Raw genomic sequence first — 18,692 nt, forward strand, 5'->3', positions numbered from 1 at the left:
ATTGGAGGTGGTCATGAATGCCTACAGCGAATGTGGGCATATATTTCGTAAAAACTCTGAACTGACATCAAAACTTGAGAGCCCTGCCATTAATTTACATTTAACCACACTTAATTAAAATCGTGGCTTACAGATGGAAAAGTGGTGGATTGATTTTGAATAAATTCTGATTTTCATGTAGGTGCAATCTCACAGGGGAAAAACACACTTGAAAGCAGCATAAAATGAAATCACAATCACATCATTCAAACAGGTAAGGCATATTTTACTCGGCCATGACTGTACCTTTCTTTAGTTTTATTCATATTTGATTTATTAAACAAAGTAGCTTAAACAACCTCATTCAGTGGCTATTTCATTATGTACTGTAGGCCACCAATATCAAATAAAAAAGCTACCGTTCACAAAAAAAAACTGATGAGAGTGCACGTCCGTGATGTGTCAGATTTGATATGTGTGGCCGGTAAATGATTGAGCCTCATGAAAAACGGTACAGTTAAAACAGATACTCATTGGGGAAAGACAGCACATCTAAACAGGGTCTGAAGATCCTCTCCTGGCGTAAAGAATTGCGAATTAATTCTGCCTCGATATTGATCTTATTTCCTACATACCGACAACCCATGTCTGTCTGACAGTTTGTTTCAGGCTCGGCAGTAGGGAGAAGACAGGGTGAACTCAGGGTTTCTTAAAGAAAACCTGCCAGCTAGCAGGTTAGGTTCACAGAGTCAGTTGCCATGGTGATTGACTCTGAGTTTGACTTACCTCTCTTTCTGGAACTGAAAACCCAGAGTTTCCCTCATTTCAGGCTTAACATACTCAGAGTTTTCACTAAACCCACTTTCTGGAATACCCCTCAGGACATAACAGCTGGGCACTTTGCTGTCACATGATAACACTGAATAATAAACCCTCCTGTAAACATTCTATAGTCAGGTCAAATACCACCTTTTAGGTAAACGCCTAGAATTACTTTTTGAGAACATTGGGGACCCAGGTTTGGGTCCCCAATGTTCAGGTATCTGTGAATATTTGTGTGTAAATGTGTGTGCTTGTGCCTCAAAGCTGTTTGGTCAATCTCCAGGTGATGATGCTTCCTAAAGCCAGCCCGGCAACAAAGATAAGGGCGAGGCCGTAGGTGTGAGAGCTCAACAATGACACCCTCTGCATGGACGCCACCGCCAGCTCAGAGAAACTGTTGATCTGTGGAGAGACAGTTCTGGTTATGATCATCATAATCACCCCTGGAGAAAATAATTCAGGAAATCAGTATGGAAAACATTTTTGCAATTAAATGGTCAAAGGTCAGTAAATCAAGGACAGACTTTGCAAGCATCGGGCTAGACCCACTTTGCTGCAGTCCAGCCAAAAATCAAATAAAAATAGTTCTGCACTGCTGTATAATCTCACACCGTGAGGCTAAATGAACAAAGGTCTTAGTGATCTTTAAGCATAGAACTAACATAGTAGAGGAAAGTGCTCTTAAGGGTATAAGATGGATGACATGAACAGACAACATACCCATCCTCCATGTTCCCGAATCCATCCCAGTAGATGGGTTCTGAAAAAATCCACTGTCCACATCAGGATCTCCCTCACTGACTGAGGGAGATGAGCCTCCACCATCTGATGGACAACCAAAACAGGTTCATACACATAGTGAAGCTGTTGCCAAAATCTGTATTTATTCCTGAGTACACTGCTGGATCACTAAAATTAGTGTGTCACATTTGTATGCCGCTGCGAACCAGTCAAGTTGCAGTTTACATCCATGTCTGTCCAAACTCATATGAAGCCATGGCAATTGACAAGGCTTTAAATATCATATATATTGCTGCAGAAAGAGCTACAAATTCTAAAATGGTGACGCTTCACACATGTCTTCAACCTGGCAACACAGAAGATCTATAAAATCAACACAGTTTCAAGGTGAACACCCAAGACTAGTGTCGCCATTCAGTATCTGACCAAATGTCTTCCCTTCTGTTCCTCAGTTATAGAACAATAATGCCCAGAAAAGTATATTTGCAGAACATTATGATGTTGCAGTGAGGTTGGCCATTGACCTTTTGGATATAACATGTCATCACTTCATCATTTTATCCTTTTGGGCATTTGTGTGAAATTTTGTCAAAATGAACTTAGGAACTCCAAAATCTAATCACTTCATTATTGAGTCCAAGTGGATGTTTGTACCAAAATGTGAGAAAATTCCCTCAAGCTGTTCTTGAAATATCATGTTCACAAGAATAAGACGGATGCAAGGTCATGGCGACCTTGACCTTTGACCCTTGACCACCAAAATCTAATCGGATCATCATTTAGTCCAAGTCAACCTTTGTACCAAACTGTAAGACATTCCCCGGAGGTGTTCTTGAGATATTGCATTCACAAGGATGGGATGTGCAGAAGTACAACGAACAGATGTACAGATGCACGGACAGATTACCCAAAAACATAATGCCTCTGTCCAAGGCTACCGCCAGCATGGAGGCATAAAATCAGGGTTCCTACACATTTGGAATTTCAAAATTCTATACTTTTCCATACCCAAATTTCCAGACTTCTCGGTTGTTTTTTTTTTTTTCAGAGAATATGCGACATCTGAGTAAATATATCAGTGGATCATATTTCACATCATATTTAACTATTCTTAATAGCCGATTGTAGCCAAGTACCATAATGCAGTGATACAAACACAGGTATGGTGAAAAAAGAGAGAGCCTCTGAACTTCTAGGGCGGTCCAGGGGCATGTCCGCCCGGAAGAAAAGTTCGACTCTTTTAAAGTTAAAATACATCAATCTGGTGCACTTCGGGAGCAAATTTAGGAGGCTAGATATACACTGAACTAAAATATAAACGCCACAGTTTTGTTTTTGCTTCCATTTTTCATGGGCTGAACTCAAAGATCTAAAACTTTTTCTATACACACAAACGACCATTTCCCTTAAATATTGTTCACAAATCTGTCTAAATCTGTGTTAGTGAGCACTCCTCTTTTGCCGAGATAATCCATCCCACCTCACAGGTGTGGCATATCAAGATGCTGATTAGACAGCATGAATATTGCACAGGTGTGCCTTAGGCTGGCCACAATAAAAGGCCACTCTGAAGTGTGCAGTTTTGCTTTATTGAGGGGTCTGGGGGGGTCAGAAAACCAGTCAGTGTGTGGTGTGACAACCAATTGCCTCACGCAGTGCAACACATCTCCTTCGCACAGAGTTGATCAGGTTGTTGATTGTGGCCTGTGGAATGTTGGTCCACTCCTCTTCAATGGCTGCGCGAAGTTGCTGGATGTTGGCAGGAACTGGAACACGCTGTCGTATACGCCGATCCAGAGCATCCCAAACATGCTCAATGGGTGACATGTCTGGTGAGTATGCTGGCCATGCAAGAACTGGGATGTTTTCAGCTTCCAGGAATTGTGTACAGATCCTTGCAACATGGGGCCGTGCATTATCATGCTGCATCATGAGGTGATGGTCGTGGATGAATGGCACAACAATGGGCCTCAGGATCTCGTCCCGGTATCTCTGTACATTCAAAATGCCATCAATAAAATGCACCTGTGTTCGTTGTCCATAACATACACCTGCCCATACCATAACCCCACCGCCACCATGGGCCACTCGATCCACAACGTTGACATCAGCAAACCGCTCATCCACACGACGCCACACACGCTGTCTGCCATCTGCCCTGAACAGTGAAAACCGGGATTCATCCGTGAAGAGAACACCTCTCCAACGTGCCAGACGCCATCGAATGTGAGCATTTGCCCACTCAAGTTGGTTATGACAACGAACTGCAGTCAGGTCGAGACCCAGATGAGGACGACGAGCATGCAGATGAGCTTCCCTGAGATGGTTTCTGACAGTTTGTGCAGAAATTCTTTGGTTATGCAAACCGATTGTTGCAGCAGCTGTCCGGTGGCTGGTCTCAGACGATCTTGGAGATGAACATGCTGGATGTGGAGGTCCTGGGCTGGTGTGGTTACATGTGGTCTACGGTTGTGAGACCGGTTGGATGTACTGCCAAATTGTCTGAAACGCCTTTGGAGACGGCTTATGGTAGAGAAATGAACATTCAATTCACGGGCAACAGCTCTGGTGGACATTCCTGCAGTCAGCATGCCAATTGCACGCTCCCTCAAAACTTGCGACATCTGTGGCATTGTGCTGTGTGATAAAACTGAACATTTTAGAGTGGCCTTTTATTGTGGCCAGCCTAAGGCACACCTGTGCAATAGTCATGCTGTCTAATCAGCATCCTGATATGCCACACCTGTGAGGTGGGTTGGATTATCTCAGCAAAGGAGAAGTGCTCACTAACACAGATTTAGACAGATTTGTGAACAGTATTTGAGGGAAATGGTCTTTTGTGTATGTAGAAAAAGTTTTAGATCTTTGAGTTCAGCTCATGAAATATGGGAGCAAAAACAAAACTGTTGCGTTTATATTTTTGTTCAGTGTATGAAGAACTGAGTGTTTCTGTAAACAATTTTGGCCACAGTAATGAGCAAAAGTCCCCAGTTTGCTTAACAAAGTGACAATGTTAAAAAAAAGCAATATAGGCTATATGTCAATAGGTCAGTATTAATATTTTATTGTTCCAAGTTTTCTATTCCCACTCTGGTTTTAAAACAGTTTCTAACAGAGAGATACTTTATAACCACACTAAACACATATCCTAATGATGATTTTAGCTGCATTTTAATGGTGTAAACTTTATTTTATCCTCAGAGTGACAGCTGACAGTGTGGATGATTTTATACTCTGCAGCTCAGAATAACTTGAGACACCTGATAACTGGAATAAAAACTAAAGAAATAACCCACATTGTTAATTAGCTCCCGTGATTATAAATGCAACATTTCGATCAGATAGACCTCATCAGTCATTAACTACTTTTACACTCTTTGGTTCGGTAGCAGAAACAGTCTGGAATTATTTTAAAGTTCTATTACAGTATGTGATATTAAGAATGATTTCATCCTGTCATCAAACTAAATAGCGAAATATATTCTGTACTTAAGTCATAATAATTCTTAAATGTGCATTAGCCTACTTTTAATATTTGTAAATTATTATTATTATTATTATTATTATTATTAATATTTCTAGTCTCCACATCTGTTAAATCAGACAAGCTGATGTTTGCAAAATTATTGACAAGGATTTCTTATCTGTTTTATCTGTCTTATTTTATTCTGTTGTAGCCTATGATTACAGGCTGTTGTTACTTAGTTGAAAATAACTGTTTTGCTGTCACTGAAACAGAAGTTTTTTACAGATAGGCTACCGTTTCATCTCATATGTGTTCATGATGATTATGTCGCTCCTAATTAACAACTCTACCTCTTTCTGAAGAGGAGCCCTGCAGTGTGCGAGCCTTTTCTTTACCTGCTCAGCTTTCCACATTTTTGAGCTCAGCACCTGCACAATTTTGTTCATGGATGTGTGTGCTTTTTACTGCTTTGTCAACTCCGCCTCTTTAGTATCAGAGCAGAGACAGTGGAGTGACGGACCGCGGGAGAGAGAAAGGCAGGCGAGCAGTGACACATCCTGCGACTAGAGTTGCTTTACCTGCGACAGCTGTTTTATTTTTATTCTCCCCTTCCTCAATGAAGTTCCATCATGTAGCGTGACAAAAATAGGATTTATTATGAATCGTTAAGGGCATCTGTCAGTTAAATTATTTTTGGAAATACCTAATTTTCTATTTTAGATAACAGTATTTTAGAACAGTGGTAGCTAATAGTCTGGAAACATAAATATTTTTCCATACTTTATTTTTCATTTTACATACTTTTTAATACCTGGAAATTGATCAAATTTATTTCCATACTTTTCCATTCTTTCCATACTTGCGTAGGAACCCTGTAAAATAAAAAAGTACTACAGTAGATAAACATAAGATAAAAGATGATGATGTTGACTGGTTGATGTTGAAGTGTTCTTGCGAGACTGCATTCGCTACAATAAAAAAGAATAAGGTCACTGTGACCTTGACCTTTAACCTTCAAATTCTAATCAGTCCATTCTTGAGCCCAGGTGGACATTTGTGCCAAATTTAAAGAAATTCCCTCAAGGTGTTTTTGAGATACTTTGTCCACAAACATAGGACATAGGACTCGAAAGTTGGACGATTGTGCTGTCTTTGAAGAAATTCCCTAATGTGTTTAATGGTATCAAACATCAAGAAAATATCAAGTACCACCTAAGGTTTTCCCATCAAAATCCATTTTGATCTGTGGCAAAAAGAAGCTAACCAACCTTGAGAGCCAGCTTGCCTGCGACGTAAAAGAGCACAGCAATCCTCTCCCAGGTGATCCCATGTTCAAACACTTTGTCTGCCACCTGCTTAAAGCAGTCCCATTTAGAGCCGGAGGAACAAGCCATCCCATCTATTGCACTGCAACAGAGACACATGAGAGCATGGGGGTGGTACAAAATTAAACAAACAAAATTAAGACATTCAAGACCACTTACATCACATGCCACAGTACTGTAGAGGTTTTCAGTATTGTAACATGAATGCTGAGATACAGTGGCTCAGAGACTCACTCTTGGAACTCCTTGTCGTCTTGGACCCTGTCACCAATGATACGGATCATTTTGCTGAGCTGGGTCACAATCTTCTGCTCCTGCTCAGTCCTTACTGGGACAGCCAGCTGAGTGAGAGATGGCATGTCTTCTGAGGGCACATCCTTCAATTCCTCCTCTATGACCCTACAAGACAGAAGGATGTTAAAACACAGGCCCTTTCCCAAATTGACCCCTTCTTATGTTGTGTTCAAACCAGGCTGACACACCCATTTCTGAAAAGGCAGCACAAACTTCAGTGATCCTTTCCACAGATTTTCTTACTCCCTACTTCACACAGTTTATGAGTGGTGTTATTTCCTGTAAGAGCATAAACTGTTGCTGTGTTTTATTTGAAATATAAATTAAACAATGAATCATATTGTTGCTGATTAATTTTGTGTAGCTCATCTTGTAGATTAATTGACTTATTACTTCAGCTCTAGGTTCGATATGATATGACATGTGGACCCATCCCGATTGCATCAGACAAAGGCAGCAATAGGACCCTTTTACTTATTTTACGGTAAGAATTATTTTAAATGTACCAGCAACTAATCCGTTGGGAAAATGATTAATCAACCAATCAGCCCTACTTAAGTGGTTTTCATGTGTTTTCATTGTTTCATTGTTGTTGTGAACTTAATATATGCTGGTTTTTGCCTGTTGATCGATCAACATGTTTCTCAGGCTCAGGAAACATGAGATGATGAAGATAAGGGACTTACTCTTTAATGAGGGCCTCTCCTATCCTTGCGTCTGTGGAGGAATAAGCAGCATGAGTGAACTAGAGTTACACATGTTAAAAAATGTGTAGGCTACAGTAAATGGTTACAATGCTGTCATTGTGTTATTATGCAGTAACGTTAGACACAGCCGCGGGCGGTCAACAAATGCAGCCATAAAAAATACCAATGACAATCCAACTTTGATTTGACTTGGACTAGAGGTAGTAACGAGTGCCTCGGAGAGCTTACCGGACATACCGTTTCCTTCACTCGCCATGTCTCAAAGAAAACAGCAATAATTAATTAAAAAAAACCTTGTAGAGAAACTCCCTCGGGAACTCTGCTTCCCTTCCTTCAGTTTCAAATAAAACTTCAGGCGATGATGAACAAAGCCACCTGATAAAACAGCATGTAGGTTATAAAGAACAATGCTACGCGAATAGATAAAACCAGCACACATCGAAAGTGTACGTTACCGCTCGAAGGACAACTCCGTAATGGGCGGCGCATATCAACTGTCCGTGACTTAAATACATCCGTGTAGAAACCGAAACTTGATAGATCTTATGTACATCATGTACAGTTTTCTTTATTTTCTTTACACCGGACATTCGTCTCACTTTTCGTTTCAAACCGCACTGTCAGTCTTTAAAGTGCAAATGACTGAATGAAAAACTGATTAAATAGATTATGGAGGTGAGGGGCGGGCAACACATACATGAGTATTACTAAGCCATTGTTTATAGGCTATTAGCTACAGAAAAGAGCAGGAATAATTATTCATAAAGTAGATCCAATAGAATACAACAACAGACTATTGAAACTTAAAGAGCTGAGTTACGGATGCTATTAATAATGCAGAGTGTTATCAGAACGTTTACAAAAGTTGTTTGTTTATATTTCAGAGGAGCATAGAGGAAAATTTCACTTTAAGCACCAGTTTTGCACAGACTACATTAAAACAGAGATGGATTACAGTGGTAGGGTTAAACTGTTGAATTCTCTATAAAATGATTTAAGGGGTTGTCTAATTTTTTTTTTTTTTCAGTTCAAACATACGGAAGCCCTAAACAGTCATACATAGCCTACATACATTTTATTTCCTCTGTTTTCTTGTGATAACGAGATAATTTTCCTCCGTTTTCCCGTGATAACAAGATAATTAATTTGAGAGATAATGAATGAAAAGCGGGCGGCACGGTGGTGTGGTGGTTAGCACTGTCGCCTCACAGCAAGAGTGTTGCGGGAGCCCTTCTGTGCGGAGTTTGCATGTTCTCCCCGTGTCAGCGTGGGTTCTCTCCGGGCACTCCGGCTTCCTCCCACAGTCCAAAGACATGCAGATTGGGCACTAGGTTAATTGATAACTCTAAATTGTCCGTAGGTGTGAATGTGACTGTGAATGGTTGTTTGTCTCTATGTGTCAGCCCTGCGATAGTCTGGCGACCTGTCCAGGGTGTACCCTGCCTCTCGCCCGATGTCAGCTGGGATAGGCTCCAGCCCCCCCGCGACCCTCAAGAGGATGAAGCGGTTAGAAGATGAATGAATGAATGAATGAAAAGCGATAGGCCTGAGATTTCCATCACAGTGACATGCCATGCTGACTGACGTCTCCTTGAACACCAATGTTAAGCCTAGTTCTCTGCTTGTGTTTTGTTTCGTTTTGCACCGGGCATATCAGTCTGCTCCTCTCACTCAGGAGAAACTGGACACAAATAGGCTAACCACCCCCTGTGTATCGATACCTAACGTCAATGGCGCCACCAGGGGGTCCGATTACCCATAACTCCGACCCGCTATTTTATTATTTTATCCACTTCGCTTCAACCGATCACCACCCCGAAAAGAAAATTTCAAAGAAGTCTGTAAGATCATCTATTTAACAAAGAATTATTAAGTCTGATGGCTGTGGGTATAAAAGAGAGTGGGTGTGTGTGAGAAATAAATTCAATCAACTATAGAGCTTTTTCTTTATTAAAATATATTAATACATTTATTAATATGCTATACTGCTTTGTATTGTGTATATTGTGTTTATACAGTACCGTATAGCCTATATATGTGTGTGTATATCAATCATTTCAATCAATTTTATTTATAAAGCCCAATATCACAAATCACAATTTGCCTCACAGGGCTTTACAGCATACAACATCCCTCTGTCCTTAAGACCCTCACAGTGGATAAGGAAAAACTCCCCCAAAAAAACCTTTAACGGGTAAAAAAAATGGTAGAAACCTCAGGAAGAGCAACTGAGGAGGGATCCCTCTTCCAGGACGGACAGACGTGCAATAGATGTCATACAGAACAGATCAGCGTAATAAATTAACAATAATCTGTATGACACAATGAGACAGAAAGAGAGAGAGAGAGAGACGCAGGGCAGACGGCAATGACAGTAACTTACGACAACATTAATGAAAGTAATAATATTATAGTTATAGTTCTGGCTACTGTGGTACAATATGTTTAAAGTATATATTAATATCTGGCAGTATACATGTGTGACAATAATCATATGTGTATAATAACAGTAGAAGTGTGACTAATGACTAAGCATCCTGTATCATAACTACATGTGTGCCGTTTGTAACAAACCAAACCGCGTGAAAATCAGTTGAAAATTCAGTGAGTTATTCTATTTTACTTGTGCATACAGCTCCTTCCTCAATGGAAGTGAATGCACTGTGGAGGCGAAGCGAGACCCAGATCCAACATGGCGGCCGGCGAGGACGTCGGCTCCGATAGGCAGCGGCAGTCAATGCGGCGTCTGTGAATATATGGTGATGACTGCAAAGTCTCGCTCAACGAACTGATTCACAAAACTTCACACAACAAAGAAAAAAACAAATGGAAAATACTTTGAAAATGAACTCAAACAATACTTTAATACAATAACATCATCAAACAACAAAGCCATAAAAATATCAGACTTGTTTATCAAATACTTAAAATTCCCTGATTTAATATAAAATGTGTTTATATTATTTAATTTCTCTGCTCACAATATGAATGAATGTGGTTTGTTACTTTATATATATATGTTTGTAATACTGCCTTTACATGACTCTTTGTGTTTACACTGTAATTTGATTAAGTTGTTGTCTGCATTTTGTGTTATTTCCTATGATCACTTTCAGTTACTTACACTCTGTATAACCTCCTTGTGTTGATTAAATTAAAAAAAAGAACTGATGTCCATGTCGCTTTCTGATGACGTCATGCACTTGTGGACGCGGTAGTGGTGGTCCGTGCAGTCTGTGCAACATTCGAGCAAAAAAGGTTCAACTTTTCAGCGGTTTTTGACATTTACTTCTCACCATGTCATCTCTTCTTAAGGTCGACCGTGAATTGAAGACTAGGGTGAGTGTGTGGAAGAAACACACCAGGCTTGAATACTGAGGCTAAGCTAACAGTCACTCTGTGTTCGGGCTCCCAACTCTCACTGTTCACTTTCAAGCAGGTCTCTGGGACTAAGGCTCACTTCAGACTGGTTATGGCGTATTTAGTCAGACCCTCATTTTTATCACTGTTCTAAACCTCATGAACGCCAAGGTGTTCTTTGAACACGAGTCTAAATACTAATTCAAACACGTGAACTGATCTAAAGTGTAGCTAAAAAGTCTGCAATGATGATTTTCCCTCTGTCACAATTGTCCCGTTATAGCAAAGGAATTAGCTGCAATGCCATTCTTTAAGGAATCTTCATAACTATATGTTTCAAGTGGCGCATACTGGCTGATATGGGCTCATTGCAGTAATAAAGGTATCTGCAAATAAGTCAGCCAATAAATGTTAACAGACTGAAGTACAGAAATGCCAAAAATATGTTTCAAATCAGTGCCCTCAAGAGAAAAGTGACTGTAAAATATCCTGCTCAGTACATGTCTTGGTTATCTGAAAATTATTAAACTCTCAAATATCGATCAATATTGGTATCGGCCTTAAAAATCCTGTATCAGTCAGGCCATAATTTCAATTATATATATCTATGGTTTCAATAATCAAAAGTCAAGTGTTGTACTCTCCAAAAATATTCTGTCCACTAGGGATGCACGATATTGGATTTTTTGCTGATGCCAATATGTAACAACTCATTCGACCGATAACACTTACTGATATCAATATATCCACTTTTTTCCCTACCTAATCTTAATGATGACCAAGTCTGTTCTGTAGTGGAATTAACATCATATTATGCATGCATACTCCTAACCCTACTCCTACCTACTATCGTGATGGCCCACTAGCAGATGGAGACATGAAATAAAATACTTTTCAGTGTAATATTCATTCACTGTGCAAAAAAAAGCCTGTTGGCTGATTCTGATAGTTCATTTTAAAGCTGATATCGGTTGATACTAATGACTTGCTGATATTATCGTGCATCCCCACTGTTTACTTCAACTGATAAAATTTGTCATTGTCAAACTATAGGAGTAATATCAGAATGACACCGTGTAGCCTAAACACTATAATAATGCAATATATTGTATTGTAACTGACGTGATGTATAAGTGTTTCATTTTTCTAAACAATGTTTTAAGAGGTACAGCACACTTAAAGCTGGGCTGTAAACTAGGAATGCTCAGTAATATTGGCAAATTGTACTGTTAAAGCTTTAAAATATATAATATATAATTATATATTACAACTGTTTTCACTGAATTATAATCTTTAATTTAAGTGTAGGAGTGATGTAAACTCAATTCAGAACCCCAGCTAGTGTGTCACACTGTTGGGGAATTCTTAATGAATATGTCTGACTTTTGGTTCCAAAGGTACTACACCAAACGTGTTTGGTGGAAACAAGGCTTAAGAGGTCTTCTAACTGTTGGTCAATCTGTTGACAGGTGGAAACATTCAGGGAGCAGATCAGCAGTGAGGTGAGTATCTAACATGATAGCCTACAGCAGAGCCAAGATCTCCTCCAGCATTTTAATCCGTATTAATTCTCTTTCTTTTATTTTCTTTGCTCCATGATTCAGTTTTTAATTCATGATAGCTTTTTTTTTTTAAATCATAAAACATTTTCTTTGTTTGCTACTGTAGGCCGAGCACCTGGTTGCCAGCTTTTTCCCTCAAAAGCTCCTAGAGTTGGACCACTTTCTCAAGGTCAGTCACTGTTTAAATACATGAAAATTATAATCCTACAGATTTCAGTTCTAGTTGATGTGGCAATACCTGTGGTTACCTGTGGTAACAACAAGTGCACTTATATGGTGTATTCCAGGGGTAGGCAACCTACGGCTCTGGAGCTAAGCAGTTCTTTAGACCCTCTCCAGTGGTTCCCCGTGGCTTTGATATAAAATTATCTGGAAATGAATAACAGTTGTTTATTGCAGTCTTCAACTGTAAAAATGTGTAGCCTATCAGAGTCCGACGTTAAAGTTTTTTCCTACTTGCCCTGCTGGGCAAGTACTTCTCAAATCTACTTGCCCCATCTAAATTCTGACTTGCCCTGCCTAAGAGATTCTTTTTCTGGCTGTGTGGTGCATATTTTCGCTCATGACTTATATCTTACGTCAGCAGAGACGCTCAGCCAATGGAGGCAGCAGCACATAAAAAAGCAGCACACTGCAACTGGCCCCTCTGAGGACAGAAACAGGAGAGGAAATACACCATTGCATGCCTGGAATTAAGATATTTTTAGGGCAAGGCCACTTTGGCCTTTGATAAATACAAATTTATTGGGGCATCACGGCCAAAATGTGGGGCACCAAGGCCAAAACCAATGGCGCAATAACAATATGGGCTAACTACATTGAATGAAGACAAAACAATATATGTGCTGAAAAACAGTACTGAGTTTATTAAAACTGGGTGTGCATGACTGGGGATATATCTCGTTTCTTGTTGTTTTGATTCATGTCCCTTATTTTTTAAGTCTTTGAAATCTCTTCATTCTTTTGTTATCTCCTAGTTATTCTTTATTGTCCTTTCTCAGCACATTACATACATATGACCCCTCTGCATTTGACCCATCCTACTGTATACACTAGGAGCAGTGGGCAGCCGCAGTGCAGCGTCCGGGGATCAACTCCAGTTCTTTTGCCAATGCCAGTGGTCAGGGTCACTGACAGGAGTATTCACCTAACATAGCCTACATATCTTTAATTATATAATTATTTATATGTCTCTATGTATATTTTTACATAAATCCCCAATATTTAATTTGCCTTTAAAAAAATCCTCTTCCTTCATTTCATTTGACAAAGTTTATTGTATTGTATTATATGTATTAATTCTCTACAGGATCTTGTGTGTTCTTTAATGTGTGTTCAATTTATTAAAAGAAAAAAACAAAAAAAAAAACGTTTCGGTGAACCCTGCAGCAAAGTGAACCCTCTTCTTCAGAGAGGATCTTTGCCTCCCAGTTTGTTCCTGGCGGCAGAGCAGAGTGAACCGTCTTTCTTCTCAGAGGATCTTTGTCCCATGAGAGCAGGCAGCTGCTCTCCGTGCCCGCAGTGTAAACAACTTTTGCTGGCGATTTGACAGTCACTAGAAGCACATTATGACCCTTTGTAAAAGTTTCTGTGTGGAACCTGTGTTGTACATGAGCTAACATTAGCGGGTAAGGACTGAGAGGCTGTCCGGTATGTGTGTGTTTCCGAGTCGGTGCTGCTTGCCCAATCGGGCATGTCTGCGCAGGGTCTGCTGGCCCGTCGGCTATTTTTTCTTGTCCCGGGCATTCGGGCAACTGTTAATGTCGGACCCTGCCTATACATCGAATTAAAAATGTTGTAACGTTTCACCAACTGAAATGTGCGTAATACATCTGTGACCTGCTGTTTTATACATGACTTCAACGGGACTACAACGGGTCGCGCGCCGGAGACGTCATAGGTGATAGAAACCAGAGCCAGGCTACATGCTACGGAAAGAGTTTAAGAGGTCCTGATCACCTTCGGTACGACGAGAAAGTTAAAATGATAGGAGGTGTGTGCCCTTTTCAGCTGCAAGCCTCTGTGTGGACGAATGACCCTGTCAATTCATTTATTCAATTCATGTCCTGTCGATTCATTACGTAACATTCTTTAGAATTAACTTCTTGGCTTTTAACATCTGATGTTATTGTTGAGATCAACTGAGTTTTTCTAGCTAGCAAACATTAGCCAACTAATCTGTGATGAAGTGCCGGCTGCCACAGACGTAACGTTAGGTGTAGTGACTGGCTGGATACCACAGCTTTCCGTTTGATGGCTGTGGGCCACAGATTTCTTCTTTCTCTATTCTTCACTCTATCCGGGAGCAAAGAAAATGGCAATTCTGTTTTTTTTTTGTTTTTTTTTTGTTTTTTTAATTTTTTTTATTGTTTGCTGTGCAGTGAACTTTTCAGCATTATGAACTCCTAGCCGCGACTAGCGTCTCTCCTGGGTCGAGTTCAAAACTTTCACCCCAAGGGGGTGTAGCCGTTGTTACGTTGAGTGACGTTGCGTTGAAGTCATGTATCCTCTAAATTTTAGTAGATGTGGCTAGCCTGGAATCTCTCTAGCATGGCTAGCTGTAGACTCCAAATCTAAAAAAGGAAAAGTCTTTGTGAAAGTAGAGGATTTAATAGTGTGTGGACAAATTAATTTGCTTTCATCACCAATGCTGCAAGCACTGAAGTCCAAGCACTGAATAATTATAAATATTCCACTGCAGAGTAGCCACCTTGTAGTAAATTATATTAATAAATGCTCATTAGGACCTATTCACAATGTTGATGGGTTTGATAGACTGTTACCTTTATTCAAATATGTTTTGCAGCTCCAGACAGATTTTTTTTTTTTTTTTTTTTTTTTTTCGTTTTTTGGCCAATTATGGCTATTTTCATAGTAAAGGTTGCCAACCCCTGGTGTATTCACATTAACTGTGAAGCAAGCATTTCACACAATGAGATGATAAGAGTCAAAGCAAAGATACCAAATAGACGTGAATTCACGCTGGGTGATGTGAATGACGAGAACACACAAAATATGTGTTGTTGCGCTATTACTGTATTTGCAAGTTTCAGTTTGCATGAGAAATTTGTGTTATGCTGTTTTGTAAAATCTAATCAGCTTTGAGATTCTCTTGACGTTACTGAGAATCAGAAATGGAGGACAAACTTATTGTCGCCATCTGTGGGCACCGGCAACTTTCTAAATCAATGTCAGTACTGCACATTGACAGAGGTTAGTGAGGGAAGCCATAACATCATTGTGAGTTCTGAAAATATGTATCTGTGACTTGTGGAAGCTTTTTTGTTGAGTTGCTTCTAAGCTAAATGCTCTGAGTTATTTTTTATTGTCAAAGGTAAACAACAAAAGGAGTGAAGCAGTAATGTATTGCTGCAGACAGGTTGAAAAATAAGAGTGTCACCAACATGGTTCATGTTGCTTCAGAGCACAGAGCTTCTGTATTTAGCGTAATTATTTTATTCCAGCAATAGGTTGTACTTTACTGCAAAGCACTTTAGCCACTAACTGCCTTTCCCAATAGCTTCTTTGCAAATGACATCATACATCAGCACGCTGTCCAGATGGAGGACGGGCAACTGGAGGTAAAGCCCACCATCACTGCACAAATGCCTATGATTTGTGCACTTTAATTGATCAAATTGGGAAAAAATGAAGTCCACTTCAAGTCCTCACAGAGAAACAGTGGCAGTTGGGGATCAATAACATTTGTCTTCAGTTTGGAGGAGTGGAGTCAACAAATTTCTAGGGTTCTCACAGTCATGGAAAACCTGGAAAAGTCATGGAATTTAACAATCACATTTTTCAGGCCTTGAAAAGTCATGGAATGAGTAAAAATCATTGAAAGAATTAATTTGATAACCTTCCTCAAAATGTAACATAATGGCAATTTATTTTCTGAAGCTGTCGACGTACCCTAGCTCTAACATGCATTAATGTGTGATGTATGTTTACCATCATGTACATCTCTTCATTCTATCCTTGCTCTCCGTCTCTCCCTCTGTGAATGCTAGCTAGGTGAAATTGCAATGACCAGCAAGTAGGACAAGAAAAAATATTTTGGGTCCTTTTAAAAAGTCATGTAAAAGTTTTGAAATATTGTCCATGAAAATGCGAGGGTACCCTGAATGTCAAATGTCACCATTGAGTGTAGTTATGTTAAACATGCCTCGATTTTGATGCAGTTTAAATGTACTGTGAGAACTTCTCCATGATATTAGCCATGACCCAGATTTTTAACAGCATTTCATCAGATTCCTGGGAATAGTTGACCTAGTGGTTAGAAAATAGTAGCTAAAGTTAGCCAGTGTAAGCCTGACAGCAGTGAATCCATGTACAGAGTGAAAAATAAAATACTTATACTCACATTTACTCACCAGGACAAAAATGAGACAGCAGTAGTTTCAGGTGTGGACCTAACCGTACACTGAATAGTTACAGTCCACTAGATTCTTGTAAACTTATATGTTAGTAGTGTTAGGAGGTCTGGAGGACGAGGTAATTTGTAACAACAATTGTGTCCAAATCGGCAAATCTGTCAAGTTGTGGGAAAAATGACCAGGTTTCACCACATTTTCATAGACAAAATTTCAAAACTTTTTCATGACTTTTAATGACCCATAATATTTTTTTTCCTTGCCCCTCTTGCCCAGCGTTTTTCAAACATATTAGATTCAGACTCTCTTCAGACATAATTTCAGCTAGCTGGCATACATGAAGGGAGAGACAGTACACATGGACAAAATAGAGAAACGTATGTGATAGCAACAAAACGTTGTTGTACAGACACATATTAGAGGCACGTTACTTCGACAGCTCCAGAAAATGAATTTGCTGTTACATGATGATGAAGGTTATCTTTGGACGATTACTAACAATTTCATTGCACACAACAAATTCCATGACTTTTCCAAATCTTTACAATGAACTTTTCCAACTCCATTACTTTTCCAGGGAAATGTGATTGTGAAATTCCATGACTTTTTGCAGGTTTTCCATGACCGTGGAACAATGAATCACTTTTTGTGTGCATCACATCCAACATGAGTTTCAATTTTTTTGTTGATACCTGCTTCCTGCAGGTTCATTCAGCCCTTTAATGTAGTCACTTTTCTCTGTATCCAATGCAAGCAGTATATGGATTTGTCACTTCCGGCCCTCCATCTGAATTTCACTCGTCATAAAAGTCATGTGATTGCAAACAAGCTATGAGTTAGCACAACTGTTAGCACAGCTGTTCTTGGGTGATTATTGGCCAGTTGCAAAATGCTCTAAAACTTAACCAGTGGCCATATTCACAAGTAAGGTAAGGTGAAAATTTGCTTTGCATTCAGTGTAAATATACCATTATACTACAGCAAACACTGGCTGGCAGCTCAGGTCAAAGCAGAAACCGTAACACTGGAGTACACACACACACACACTGTATCTTTTCCTGTCAATCCCTCATCGGTATACAGGCAGTTTGAGTCCAGCATGGTAATGGTGGACTTTGTCAGGAACACTGCAAACTACTAAAGTGGCATGCAGTGGGCACCCCTGATCAAAATTTTGTTTACTGTGAGTAGTTACGTAAGTAGAAAGTGAACTGATCTCCAAAGCTTTATAAATATTCTGACTCCTTCAACCTTGTTGCAGCAATCAGCAGCCATGGGCTCCTCTAAACAGCTGCCTAGCACTCTGAAAACTAAAATAAGTGATGCCCACAAAGCAGGAGAAGGCTAAAAGAAGATAGCAGTGTGTCTACTGTGCAGTGACACCTGTACAGATATGACCTTCTTGGGAGAGTCAGCAGAGGAAAACCTTCCCTGTGTCCTCACCACAAAATTCGGCATCAGAAGTTTGCAAAGGAACATTTAAACAAGCCTGATGCTTTTTGGAATCAAGTGCTGTGGACTGATGAAGTTAGAATAGAACTTTTGGAGGCAATGAGGAAATGCATGTTTAGAGAAAAAAGGGTGCAGGTTTTCATATAAAGAACACCTGTCCAGCTGTTAAACACAGGGGTTGATCGATCATGCATTGGGCTTGTGTTGCAACCAGTGGCACGGGGGAACTTTTCACAGGTAGAGAGAAGAATGGATTCAGTTAAATTCCAGCAAATTCTGGAAGTAAACATCACAGAAAAAAAACAAAAAAAACTGAAAATGAAGAGAGGATTGCTTCTACAACAGGACAATAGTCCTAAACACACCTCGAAATCCACAATGGACTACCTCAAGAGGTGCAAGCTGAAGGTTTTGCCATGGCTCTCACAGTCCCCCAACGTCATCATTAAAAATCTGAATAGACCTCAAAAGAGCAGTGCTTGCAAGACGGCCCAAGAATCTCACAGAACTAGAAGCCTTTTGCAGGAATAATGGGTGAAAATCCCCCAAACAAGAATTGAAAGACACTTAGCTGGATACAGTAAGTGTTAAAAGATACAAGAACCTGTGAT

At 39.8% G+C, this 18,692-nt stretch overlaps 2 protein-coding genes across 3 annotated transcripts in view; one reads left to right on the forward strand and one right to left on the reverse strand.

Annotated features, from left to right (window-relative positions):
• Nucleotides 1–1,058: 1,058 nt before the first annotated feature.
• LOC125878877 (apoptosis regulator BAX-like) lies at nucleotides 1,059–7,823 on the reverse strand. Of its 2 annotated transcripts, none has more exons than XM_049560347.1 (6): nucleotides 7,572–7,823; nucleotides 7,314–7,344; nucleotides 6,568–6,732; nucleotides 6,277–6,415; nucleotides 1,522–1,626; nucleotides 1,059–1,203 (listed from the first exon to the last, which is right to left on the reverse strand). In XM_049560347.1, exons 1-6 carry the CDS (start codon nucleotides 7,588–7,590, stop codon nucleotides 1,060–1,062), a joined length of 603 nt encoding a protein of 200 aa, XP_049416304.1. In that variant the 5' UTR covers nucleotides 7,591–7,823; the 3' UTR covers nucleotide 1,059. The 2 variants fall into 2 exon arrangements, with proteins under 2 accessions (XP_049416304.1, XP_049416303.1); XM_049560346.1 differs by having other exon boundaries at nucleotides 7,563–7,823.
• A 2,695-nt stretch (nucleotides 7,824–10,518) lies between these two features.
• LOC125878867 (proteasome activator complex subunit 3-like) overlaps nucleotides 10,519–18,692 on the forward strand; it is a 52,776-nt gene continuing 44,602 nt past the window's right edge. Inside the window, exons 1-3 of the mRNA XM_049560332.1 lie at nucleotides 10,519–10,673; nucleotides 12,164–12,196; nucleotides 12,363–12,425. Of these exons, the coding sequence (XP_049416289.1) occupies nucleotides 10,632–10,673; nucleotides 12,164–12,196; nucleotides 12,363–12,425 (138 nt within the window). The 5' untranslated portion in view covers nucleotides 10,519–10,631. The remainder of the gene's footprint in view (nucleotides 10,674–12,163; nucleotides 12,197–12,362; nucleotides 12,426–18,692) is intronic.

This window comes from Epinephelus fuscoguttatus, linkage group LG19 (assembly GCF_011397635.1).
Source record: "Epinephelus fuscoguttatus linkage group LG19, E.fuscoguttatus.final_Chr_v1".
NCBI lineage: Eukaryota > Metazoa > Chordata > Actinopteri > Perciformes > Serranidae > Epinephelus > Epinephelus fuscoguttatus.